The 12785-nt window shown below is 37.3% G+C and overlaps 1 protein-coding gene across 9 annotated transcripts in view; it reads left to right on the top strand.

Annotated features, from left to right (window-relative positions):
- The window catches only part of Tfpi (tissue factor pathway inhibitor), a 45844-nt gene extending 33059 nt beyond the window's left edge, over positions 1-12785 (top strand). For 7 of the 9 annotated variants that reach the window (XM_052182806.1, XM_052182805.1, XM_052182808.1 and 4 more), the window contains 4 exons: positions 288-464; positions 1039-1128; positions 10751-10930; positions 12427-12785. In XM_052182806.1, coding sequence (XP_052038766.1) covers positions 288-464; positions 1039-1128; positions 10751-10930; positions 12427-12515 — 536 coding nt within the window. In that variant the 3' untranslated portion in view covers positions 12516-12785. The other 2 variants (XM_052182813.1, XM_052182812.1) reach the window with 2 other exon arrangements.

The raw sequence follows: 12785 nt of genomic DNA, 5'->3' as shown, positions 1-12785 counted from the left end.
AATGCTGATAAAATCACCTGTAATCTAATATAAGAAACTTAGAGCTAAAATACCAGATTAAAAAATGTAATATTTAAATCACCCAAATAGCTAGATGGATAATGATTCAGTTTTTAATAAAGTCAGTTTGTTTTACTGTTAAATGAGATACTAAATACCTTCTGGTTTAGTTTTTAAACTTTTTAAAACTGAATTTTCTAAATAAGTTAACTATGAATTTTATTAAAATAACTAAATGATTTACAAAAATGAAAATATTTCTTTCTGGCATACTTTGCAATTTTTAGAAAAGCCAGATTTCTGCTTCTTGGAGGAGGATTCCGGACTCTGCCGAGGTTTCATATATAGGTATTTTTATAACAACCAGTCAAAGCAGTGTGAACGATTTGTGTACGGTGGATGCCTGGGCAACAGCAACAACTTCGCAACTTTGGATCAATGCAAGAGCACCTGTGAGGACCCAGGTACCTTTCCTTCTCGTGTCATTTGGGTACATATGCAGGTGTCGTTCAATGTGGGGATTCCATGGGCATGTACGCAGATTCTGTTTAAGCCAGGCAAACAGAAGTTAGGTTGGAAAGAGATTCACCATTAAGTTTAAACAAAGAAACAGAAATAAATAGAAAATTAACATATCTATACAGTTACTCTGAATCTCAGTGTTTTCAGATAAAGTACCTAACTTTCTTCAGAGTACTGCAGAGCGTGTTTAGCAAAACAGTAGGAATGCTGAAATCTCTTATTCTTATAAAATATAAGGGTTAATAACTACTCATAAAAACTAAGAAAAAGGAAACCTTATGTATTAACTGTTGCCGGATTTTTGGTCACTAGCTACAAAATTACTAATGGGAATCTTACCTTGCACATGTATTTCAAAGTCCTTGTTGCTCTCTTAGAGCAGCAGGGGAACTCAACTGCAACAACTTCGCTGTTTATAACACAACATTACATTTGCTTGTCTGTGAAGATATGAAATTTTGTTGTGTTTTCAGATAGTAATTCCTTATGGTTTCTCCTCCAACCCCACTTCCCTAGTGAGTGACTACATAACTGATCGAAATACTGTAATTGATCGAACTACTGTAAATAACATTCCTCAGTCTACCAAAGTGCCTGGGCATCAGGGTAAGAATATTTATTATTATTATTATTATTTTACTATATTATATTAATAGAGGTGTGTATATGTTAGAATTATCTTTTTTAAAATAATGATTTTATTATTTGAGGGCATGTTAAATTATAGACATTTGATGAATTTAAGGCATTTAAAAGGATCATTTTTCTTAATGTCTTTTAGAATGTGCTTTGCAGTAGGGTATCTGTGTATGTAGCATGTAGAGAATGTGTGCTTATGTATGCTTTGTTTTATTTTAGCTTTATTTCTCAGTTTGAATTTGCCAACGTTTTCAGTTAGCTTTTTCCTAACCCAGATTTTTAAAAACTAGCTTTTAAACATAAGACTTTTCCCATTGAAATTATTCATAATCATGTTATTCATGTTCATTCCACAGAATATTCTGTGTTTTCTACCCCCAAACTGGTCTTCACTGGCCCACTCATCTTATCTATGGACTCAGTACTATACAGAGACCTCCTTCCTCTGCCTTTACTCTGGCTACCCAATCAGATTCATTTAATATGGCTCTCACTTCGTGTGTTTGTTTTGCTTAAGTGGTTATGCTATAAGATTTTGGGTATGACAGTTAATAGCCTGTCTGTGCTCCAGGGTTTATCTCAATGTTAAGCATATGGTAGATGACTTATATTTTTATTTATTAATTTTGTGATCTGCAGTTACAAAGGAAGAAACAAATGGTGGTTGGAAGAATGCTGATTTTACTTACCAAGGCTTTCTGAGTTCCTTCTACATTCATGTATTCATATTTTTTTGTCTTTAGGATTGAGTAACACTCTTCTGTTACTTGCTGCCTTTGGTTTTATTTAATAATATTTACCTAGTACTTGATACCTTTATACTTGTTATTGATTAAGTTTTAATATTAACATTCATAGTTAGCACAATCTTTTACTCTAACTGGTAAACTTAAAGCTAGGAAAGAAAGACCAATCATATTGGTTTAGGGTCTTTGCGGGTAGACCTACCTAATCATTCTTGGAGAAAAGTTATTTTCCAAATTCTCATAGCCCACTTTGCTTCTATACATCATCTCTTAACAGTTGCCTTGGGACTGTATCACCTTTATGTTATTTTGAAAAAACTCATCTTTGGTTAGACTTCAAAAACCTACCGCTAACTCAGTCTCCAGCACTTGGTCTTTGAATGAGAAAAGGAGCCCCTAAGTACTGAGCCCGGGCCATGCTGCTTCAGGCCAGCCTCCAGGTCCATGGAGAAGGACTAGATGTAATAAAGAAGACCCTGTTGTCACTTGAAACTCTTTCCTGACTCTATTGAACACATGACCTAGGGCCAAACTCCACATTCATAGAGAATGGTGGGAAAGAAGTAAACATATGTAATTACATACATGACCATCGGCCTTCAGGAAGAGGAGCGATATTGGCAGAGAAACTATTCAATAATCAAATGTCATCACCCATGTGCTCATGTTAGAGATCTGCAATAGAATGCTTTCACCTATACGCTCTCTTGGGAGATATTGATTACATGCAGAGGAATTTCATAATCATCTAAGTTTTCTGGGAAGAAAATAATCCCCCGCCAACTAAGGAATTGCATACTTAGATGCATACCCCAAGAAGTCACGAGCACTGTGGGCAGTGCTATGAACATCATTTCGTCAACAAGTATGGTGGCCTTCAAATGTACTCTCACTGAGAAGCATAGGCTCTATCTCACAAGCTACGTGCTCCTGCAGAGTAAATCTGGTAGCTTGGGCTTTGACATTCTGGCAAGTTGGCTTTCCATAAATAGACAGCTTTAGCAGAGCTCATCTCAGGCCTCTACTTCCTGTCAAGAATGCTGGCAAGAAACAAGAATGTGGCACTTCCTCTGCCAAAATCCCAGACAGCACCCTACCTACTTAGTAAAGCTCCTCACAGGCAATCTTGAGTCTAGTCAAAGATAATCATTGTCCTGGATGCAGAGCTCTTCAGAAAATGCCTCTTAGACATCCACAGATCCTTTCACAAGAGATGAAATGGACAACTTCGCTGTTTCAACCAATTATTTTAAATTGACATTTGTACTGAATAAAATAATAGACATTTAAGTTTGTGACAATTATAAAGTTATGGCCAAAACTCACTTGTATATTAATGCAGACGAAAGCAGTAATTAATACTATTAGTTTGTTAACATTTCTTTTTCTTAAGGCAGCAGGAAAATCCATATTGGAATATGAATTTTGTATTGACAACAAAAAGACAGACTAAGGATAAGAATTAGTTTAGGAAAATCTATACTACTATAAGCCATAATTCTCTGAGTGCTGCTTTTGTCTTTAAAGATCAGATGATCTCTACAGAAATGAGGTGAGGATTCCTCAGTAAGGAGCCCCCAACTCTAACCCTCACAGCACCACAGGGCTATGTTCCTCCTTTCCAACTGGATGATTGCCAGGAGTGTGGTCCCTGGTGTGCCTCTCATTCCAGAAACCAAAGTCCAGGGTTTGCCATCTCTAGAATGAGGCCAGGTTGAACATGCCAATCAAATGATTCCTGCCTTAAGACATTGGAGAGTTATTTGGCTCACCACTGTTGCCCCCAAGGCTGGTTTCCAACCTCTTTATTAGGTTTTCTGTTTCAATTAGGTCTCTTCCTCTTGTTTAGACTTGATGAACACCAATCCTTGCATGTGGCGGTGCATGAGGTGTATTCAGGTTGTTTTGATTAGAGATTAAGGGATGAAGGGATTTGGAGATGAGAAATAAGGAAGTTTTACAAACCCGACCTGATCAAATATTTGCCTAGTTAGTGTAGAAGGATTTCTTACTTAGCTTTGGAGCGAGGCCTTATACTGGGCACGAACATTAGCTTTGTGAATGGAGTTGGAGCTTAATTCCGATTCTTTAGTTTCCTGACTTGTTTTGTACCCTTGAAAATAAAGCATTCAGTTTCTCTTAACTTCCAGTTCTCTCTTTGCTACACATAAAATCTGGTATGTCATAAAGTATTTAAACACTACAACAGCACGTAGTATTTCCTTCTGTGTTGCCATTAACAAGATTATTGATTTTAGTAATTTTTGGTGGTGATGATGGTAATTCTGGCTCACCTTAGCTTTATAGGCATAAAAGATATTGTGGCTGAGAGATATTGTTAATGCATATTTATTATAGTCTCAATACAATTAACGTTGTAACCTTAGATTGAGGAATCTTAATTCATTATAGTTATCTGAATTAACTGAATTAACATTCAGTGCTTGCAAAATTCAAGCATAATTAACTAAAGAAAATTTCATCTTTTGTGTTTTTGGATTTTATTTTTGATCACTGGAGGCATAAAACACTTGTGTATATGCCTTTAGGACCTTAAGTATACATTTATATGCTTTCTAACTTAAGTGAGATTTATCAAAGATTCATGATCTGGCTCATAGGAATTGTAATCGATCCTGGAAATGGAAGAATGAAAATAGGAGGATTTTTTTTTTTCCAGATGTGATTGCCAGATAGGAAAAGGATTCAGGTAAGCAACTGGCTTCAGTAACGAGACCTTACAGACAGTATGGCAGGGCAGAGGCAGAGTAAACTAAGTTGAAATTTCAAATGTGAGTACCAGTTTTCCAGGTGACAGGGTAAAGGTCCTTGCTGCCAAGTCTTCCCTGGGGAAGACCTTCCCACCACCAGCTTTCCTCAGCTGCCTATGGTTTTGTGTATATTCTAAATCATTTTTACAGTCTACCTCTTTGTTGTGTTCTGTTCTCTAGGTAGTCTAGACTTTCTAAAATACCCCCTCAATAAACTGGAACTATTCTGTTTCTCTCATTGTTAGAATCCCATTCTTTGATTAAAGCTGACCAACATATTAAATAAACATTGGCTTTTCATCTTGATTAGATCTAGTATTTTTTTTTTATTTCACACATAATGAGTTGCATCAAATGTATTCAGACCCAAAAGTATCTTAAAAAAATTATATCGGTAGTCTAAAAAGATTTACTCTTGGTCTTGATGCAGAAGACAAGGACTGTTCTGCTGCCCAGGTGACAAGGGTCTATTGGGTACACATGTCAGCAATCGCGAGCGAAGGCCTTTCCTAGATGGGGTGCTCAGTAGAATGTTTTACACTTACTTATTTTGTTGTATGTTGCATGGGAGTTTTGCATGCATGTATGTCTGCGTATGTCCGTGTGCACTGCATGAGGCAGCCGGCAGCAGTTCCTGGCCTGGAAGTGCAGATGAATGGCCATGGGGGTCTCCTGTGAGAGCAGCAGGTATCCTTAACTCCTGAGCCAACTCTCCAGCCCCTCTGCACAATAGATGACAATGCCAGCACTCGTGTGATGGTACCGATTGTAAGTACATGTTCCCCGAACATATATTTTTTCTAATAAGGCAACTTAGTTGAAAAAACTATGTTCACGAAAACTTCATAGTTGTCACTATCTAAAGCCATTTTTGTTAAAAAAAATTCTTGGATACAGCTCCCTTAGTGAGCTTGGGGAATGGATTAGTCAACATCTAGACATGAGTTAACAAATAGCTACTTAGGTTCTCTCTCTCCTCATTAACCTGGGTAGCTTTCCTGCCCAGGAAAGATTTCTTACAGTCTGTTCTGTGACCTTTCAATCTCAAATTCCCTGGCTGTACAAGGTCCACACTTCACCCTCTGCCCAGTACACACAGGGAAGGAAAAATAATCCCCTAAGTAACTGCCCAGTGGTCCTTGCTCCCTTGTAGCGTTGAATGAGTATCAGTTTCTGCTGGTTCAGTGACTGCTCCTCTGCGTTCACACACTCAGTGAGGGGATGTGTACTCTCTGTCAAGCAGAGGAGCCGGGGGCCCTACTGTCCCTTACCAATCATGGCAGCTTTCAGTCTGCTCTGGTTTCCCCTTTTATCACTTTAAGGAACTGGACTTATTAGTTATTAATAATCTAGACAATTATTTTTATTGCATAACAAGCATTAGAATTTAAAAACATTAAACATACAGAAAAAAGGGAACAGCAGTCAAAATTGACCATAATCACATAGACAGGAAAAAAAATCCCCATTGAGTTGTCAATAAATTTTATTTTACTTAAAAACTTATTATATGGCAAATGATTAAAAGACTGTGAGTTTCTGCTGAAGGTGTCCAAAAGCATACGATATGTTCAGCATAAACATTTCCTCTGTAGAACTTTAGCCTAACAGACTTCTCAACTTACAACCTGATAAAACTCTGTTTACAGAAATCATTTATAGCATAGTATCTCAGTGCTTTACTCAATGGATAACATATATAATTTTCATTTTTATGTATGTGGTTCCATATGTATGCATGTATGCTCTCTTGACATGTAATACAAATTAATATATTTTCCTAATTTTAAGTTATACATTTTCAACATTTAATACGATTGTAACCATGATGAAGCCTGTCATTGATAGTATACAATAATATAACCAGTTTTTCCTTATTAGCAGTACACAAAATAGTTCATCTTAAAATCAAAGGCATTAGATTCTATGTAAGTGATGTTTAGTAGAACAGATGAAATATGCATATATCTTAAAGGATGTATAATTGTATAAGATACAAATATGCATTCACAAGCCACTAAGGATAGTGATAATATGTAGAGTAGTATATAGAGGATAGTTTATATATGCAAAAGACATTTACCAAATCATTGATAGTAACAGCGGGGGAAGGGAATTATGCAGAAGTTTTGTTTCCTATTTTTCTGTTTTGTATTATTTAAATTTTATAAGAGTTGTAATAAAATTATATTTCTTGTTAGTACAACTTATAGGATAAAAAGGAAGGACTTGTTATTCAATTCTACCTCCCCAAAAAAGAACTCAGAAGAAAACAAGTTCATAGGCCATGCAATGGTTCATAAACACTAATTTTCTTGTTACAATAAAAACATACAGTAGAAAGTATTGTGGGGATAAGGTATTGCAATAAAGCCTTTGTGTATTAAATATAAAGTTTACTGTATGACTTACAAAGTAAATCTACATAAAACATTTTACTTTAAAAGTAGACCCTGGACCATACCTTGTATTTTAGTAGTCTCCCTAGACAGTAATGTTTTCTAGCAAAAATATGGAAAAGATTTGGCGTGAAACCTTTCGAAAAAGCCTAGATGGAATCCACTCAACTTGGTTTTGATGGTGGGATCAAGATAGAATACATGTGACTATTAAAGTCCCTTTGGAACATGAACAGAAACCAGCCAGGTTAGTTTCTTTTTATTCTATCTTAAATTTCTGTCACTGATCATAATGTAGACCAGAAAATCACAGTATGCAACTACTTCAAAACATATTTTCTTTTATTGTAGATATCAATATCTGGAATTTAAATAGGTGAGTGTGTACTTATGTCTAGAATAAATTTGTTAATTGAACATAGGCAAACTTATCTTTTCATGGGGTACAAAAATATTCCATTTTCTCACCTCTTGAAATTCAACTGGAGTCAAGGACTCCAAACATCCCGCAGAAACTGTCTGCTTTTTTTTTCACCTATGATGTATAATAAAGTAATTAAATATTAGTCAGAACGAAAATGATCTTAGAAACAATGAATCGATTTCAATTTAATCTACAGATGATGTTCTAGGAAAACAAATACCTTATAGAGAAAGACTCCCAAACTGAAAATCATTCTGTATTTTTTAATACTTAACTTTGAATAGTACAAAATAGTTAGTGGTAGATTTCGAATTGTAGTCTACTCTGAAAATAGCATTCCTTCCAACCTTAGGAACATGATTATTGATGGGGTCAAAGGTATGCTGTATTGGCTCTGTGTAGACAGGGAGTGGTATCAGGACTAACAGTGAGATAAGCAAACAGCGGCCATGGGTCATTCTTGGGAAGACGCAGAGGCATGGGGTGTGTGTGCACCCTGACCTCAGCCGCCAGAACTATGAGGGACCCTGTGCTGTGCAGAGCTCACGGCGCACAGGCAGCCGAAATGTGACGTCTTGGATGGTGAGGTCGGTACTGAAGCTTCTCCCGATTCACCCGTGCTCCCGAGTGCTTGCTTTCACACGGCCCCTGACTTCTGCTGTGCTGCGTTGCATTAAACCCATTTATTTCCACTGGCTTCTCACTTCAGGCCATTAGTAAATATTTCTGGATTATTAGGTGGTTAGAGAAAGAGAGAAGCTAGAGCCAGCGTGCCCATTATATCCTCCTGTAGTATATCCTCCATAATTTGTATTCCCCTGGAAATGACTGTCCTGGTTCTAGTTTTTACCTGGGATATAAGCATTTGGTTTCTGGTAACATTCCAGCTTCTTACCTCCAGTGTAGGGGCAATAGTTGAATGAGCTTTTTTCCACTTTTTTTTTGTTTTTTTTGTTTTTTTTTTTTGTTTGTTTTTTTGTTTTTGGATTTTGTTTTGTCGAGACAGGGTTTCTCTGTATAGCCCTGGCTGTCCTGGAACTCACTGTGTAGACCAGGCTGGCCTTGAACTCAGAAATCCACCTGCCTCTGCCTCCCAGAGTGCTGGGATTAAAGGCGTGCGCCACCACTACCCCACCTTTTTTTTCACTTTGAAACATGCTTGATTTTGAAGCTAAACTTGCATCAGGTTATATGCTAAGTGGAGAAGGAGTAGTACTCAGGGAATGAAAATTTCTTTCTGTCCTGACATAAGGGACCTTAGCATGGGTACTATTAAAACGTCATAATTAATGTTACAGTTATAGATATCACTATATTAACCTACACTCTCTGCAACTTACTATGGACTGACTCATCTTGTATAGAAAACACTAAAGTCAAAATAATGTATATATTACATATCATTCTCCATAGAACTTGTTATGAAATATATGAGGTGTTTGCTGGGAAAAAACAATAAACAAGCAATACATTCCTCTGTTTATCAGTTTTGTTCACTTGCTTCTAGCCGGTCACATTTGTCTCTGAACCTGGATGGTGGCTTTGGAGCTTCAGGACACCAAGGTGCTCACTACTCAAATTTAAACTGGGGCGTGGTGAGCAAACACGGGATGCTCCTGGAGCTATTCGGACAGTAGTAGGAGCCAACTGCAAAAGGCAACTGCAACATTTCTCTCCTGCCTTCAGGATTCCTTCCTCACACTGTTCGTGAAAAAGAATGCTAGCACGTGGGTGGTGGGAGCTCTAGAAGCTATTCGCACCACAGGTTCTTAACCTGGGTTTCCGATGGAGCACATACAGGTTCAAGGGTGCACAGGAGCAGAATGTAAGACCAGCAGACTAGATACGATGCGGACATCGCTTTAAAGATCTCACGGTTTCCTTTCAGAAGCACTGTCTATGTATTTACCAACGACCTAAATGAACCTAAACATTCCCCATCTGATCATAACTTACATTTCACATGCATAACCTTTATGTCTTTTTTTCCCTTTTTTCCTTTTTTTTTTTTTTTTTTGGTTTTTTGGATTTGTTTTTTTGAGACAGGGTTTCTCTGTATAGCCCTGGCTGTCCTGGAACTCACTCTGTAGACCAGGCTGGCCTTGAACTCAGAAATCCGCCTGCCTCTGCCTCCCAGAATGCTGGGATTATAGGCGTGTGCCACCACCGCCAGGTTTTATATGTCTTTTCTTTACATTATTCCTTCATCCCTAGTCCTCCCAAATCTTCTTGGTTTATACTCAGAATGTCAGTTTCTGTAGCCAGACATTCTGGCTTCTACTTACTGGTCTAGAAGATTGGCGATGATAAAAATGCGTTTATCAGATTAAGTTTCATCTTGCTTCTTTTCTCTTACGGTATTTTTCAACTTAGGGTTTATGTGCCAAAAGGCTGCCGCTTGCTTTCTGCACAGCCCGCTCCCCTTTGTTGGCCACTGGAAGCTTCAGCCATATTTCCTGCTCATGAACTTTTATCAGTCTTTCCCTGTATGTGCTGCATGACGTCACGCCATCTGCCAAGGCCACTAAAGTTTTCCTCCGTAGTTCAACACCATCCAACACATTACATTCAGCTCCACTTACAACCATCAGTCACGGCTGGACCCCTGACGAGTGCCGCTTGTCCTTCCTGAGAGAAATCACCGAAGCCACTTAAAAACGATATTACTAAGCTCCTCTGATTTTTTTTCTCCTCAGACTTAATATCACCGCTGCTATTGTCCTTACTACCCTAGTTGCACGTTCTTGGTTTATGAATGTTTGCTGGTCCCACTGACAGACCAAGCTATCTATTCCAAACCAGTGTCCTACTATGTAAATATGTGAAATTTAGTTCATATAAACTAATTTATATGTATTTGTAAACACATAGTTTCAGAAGGCAAATGGTTTTAATTGTGTATAACTAGCTTGTTCACGTAAATACTAACCGCAGGTGTTCCTTTTATCAAAAGTGCTGTGTTTTGTTCATTGGAGAAAAATCATGGTATTGTGGGCATTTTAATTTGTTTAACTATATTCTGGGAATTGAAACCCTTGGGCTTTGCAGTGTTTTAATCTTTGTGGGATTCTGCTTTACTCAGAAGGCATGCCCTAAAGCTAATCTGCATGGAATACACAGTAGGAAGTCTCGGATTTACTATGCATAGAACTTACCATGTTTTCTTGATTTTTAAAATTTTGTTTATTATCTATCTATCTATCTATCTATCTATCTATCTATCTATCTATCTCTTTATTTATTTATTAGACTATTGTGCCCCTTCCTGGTGTCTTGAACCAGCAGACAGAGGATTATGTAAAGCCAGTGAGAGAAGATTCTACTACAATTCAGCCATTGGGAAATGCCGTCAATTTAACTACACTGGATGTGGGGGAAATAATAATAATTTTATTACCAGAAGAGACTGTCTGAGAACATGTAAAAGAGGTATGAAAGACATGCTTCCCTTTAAATCACTGATATTTGGAATGATAATTATGCTGAAATTATGAAATACTTTAACTTATGAAATGAGTATTTCCTTACTTATAAGAAGTAATATAATGACTTAATGACTATTCTCTCACCAAGTAAACTTAGATAATACTGGTAGGTACGCTAGCTGTAATTGTTCTGCATATGCATTATAGGAAAATTATCCATTTACAACAGATTCAAAACTTTTCTTTTTAAAAGATTTAAAAAAATTTTTATTTATGTGTATGTGGGTGACTCTGTGTATGGGTTCTCTGTGTGTGCATGTGTTTGCTGAGTCTAAATAGGATATCAGATCCCCTGGAACTGGAGTGGCAGGTGTCTGTGAGGTCCCTAAAGTGAATGCTGGGGACTGAAGTCAGTCCTGTGCAAGGGCAGTGCACACTCCTAACAGCTGAGCCATCTCTCTGCCCCAAGCTCTTCTTCTTAAATGCTTAAGAACTAAGAATTTAGTTTTAAGAAATGTAACAAAATTCTTGTAATCTCTGTCTCTCTCTGTCTCTGTTTCTCTGTCTCTCTGTCTCTGCTTCTCTGTCTCTCTGTCTGTCTCTCTCTGCCTGCCTGCCTGCCTATCTCTCTGTCTCTGTCTCTCTCTGCCTTTCTCTGCCTCTCTCTCTCTCTCTCTCTCTCTCTCTCTCTCTCTCTCTCTCTCTCTCTCTCTCTCTCTCTCTCTCTCTGTGTTTTCTTGAGATAGTCTCTGTGTAGCTCTGGCTATCCTGGAACTCTGAAGACTAGATTGGTTTCAAACTTAAGAAATCTGCTTGCCTCCGTCTCCTGAGTGCTGGGATAGAAGCACAAGGAACATGGGCCCTGAGGCAGGAGAGGGTGGGCAGATGGGGGAGGGGAGAGGGATGGAGGGTTTGTGGAGGGAAAACTTGGAAGGGGATAACATTTAAAATGTAAATAAATGAAATAGTCAATAAAACAAAACAAAACAAAACAAAACAACAACAACAACAACAACAAAACCCCAAAACAACCCAACCAAACAAAAAGCACGAGCTACCATGTCTGGCTGAAAGTTCTCTTTTAATACACAAGATCTTAACATCTTCATTTTGTTCCTCCTGAATATAATAATGATATCATAGAATAAAAAGAACATAGAAATTAAGTAAAATATTACTTGAATAACCACATAGTTACTACACTTCTGTCCTTTTATGAAGGTGATCGTGTATTTTTGCCTGAGTTGTACTATATTTACCCAGTTTTGGTGACTCTTATACATGCAAAATGACTTTCTGAGGGTGGGACTGGGAAAGAAGGGAGGGAGGAGGGACTGTGGTCGAGATGTCAAGTGAATAAATTAAATACATATATATGTATATATACATAAATAGATTATTTTATAAAAATATGGATACAAATTAATGGCTTTAAGGAATTTTAGAAAAACCCTTATGTGTTCTCTTCTTACTATTATCATTTATTGTTTTTTGTTGTAGATTTCGTCAAAACAGGGTCAAAAGGAGTAGTTAAGACCCAAAGAAGAAAGGTACCTTTGGTGATAGTCGAGTATGAAAACATTAACTAGTGCTAAGATATAATAAGCACGCTACATTTTTGCATTAGTTTCACTAAATGTTCCTATACAGTGTTTTCACTGTGATTTCTACTCATCTATGAACAAGTCTCTTGTTCCCATTGGTGACCATCTATTGCAAGATATATTTTCACCGGTTATGATTACAAACATTATGTACCTTCGACAGTCTAAACCTTCTCGAATGCTTTTAATTTTTAACAATGTGAGAAATAAAATCTTTTATCCTGAGCAATAAACTTGACTGTTACACTTAGTGTC

Source organism: Apodemus sylvaticus, chromosome 5 (assembly GCF_947179515.1).
Source record: "Apodemus sylvaticus chromosome 5, mApoSyl1.1, whole genome shotgun sequence".
Classification (NCBI taxonomy): domain Eukaryota; kingdom Metazoa; phylum Chordata; class Mammalia; order Rodentia; family Muridae; genus Apodemus; species Apodemus sylvaticus.
This window is presented reverse-complemented; position numbering and strand designations above follow the sequence as displayed.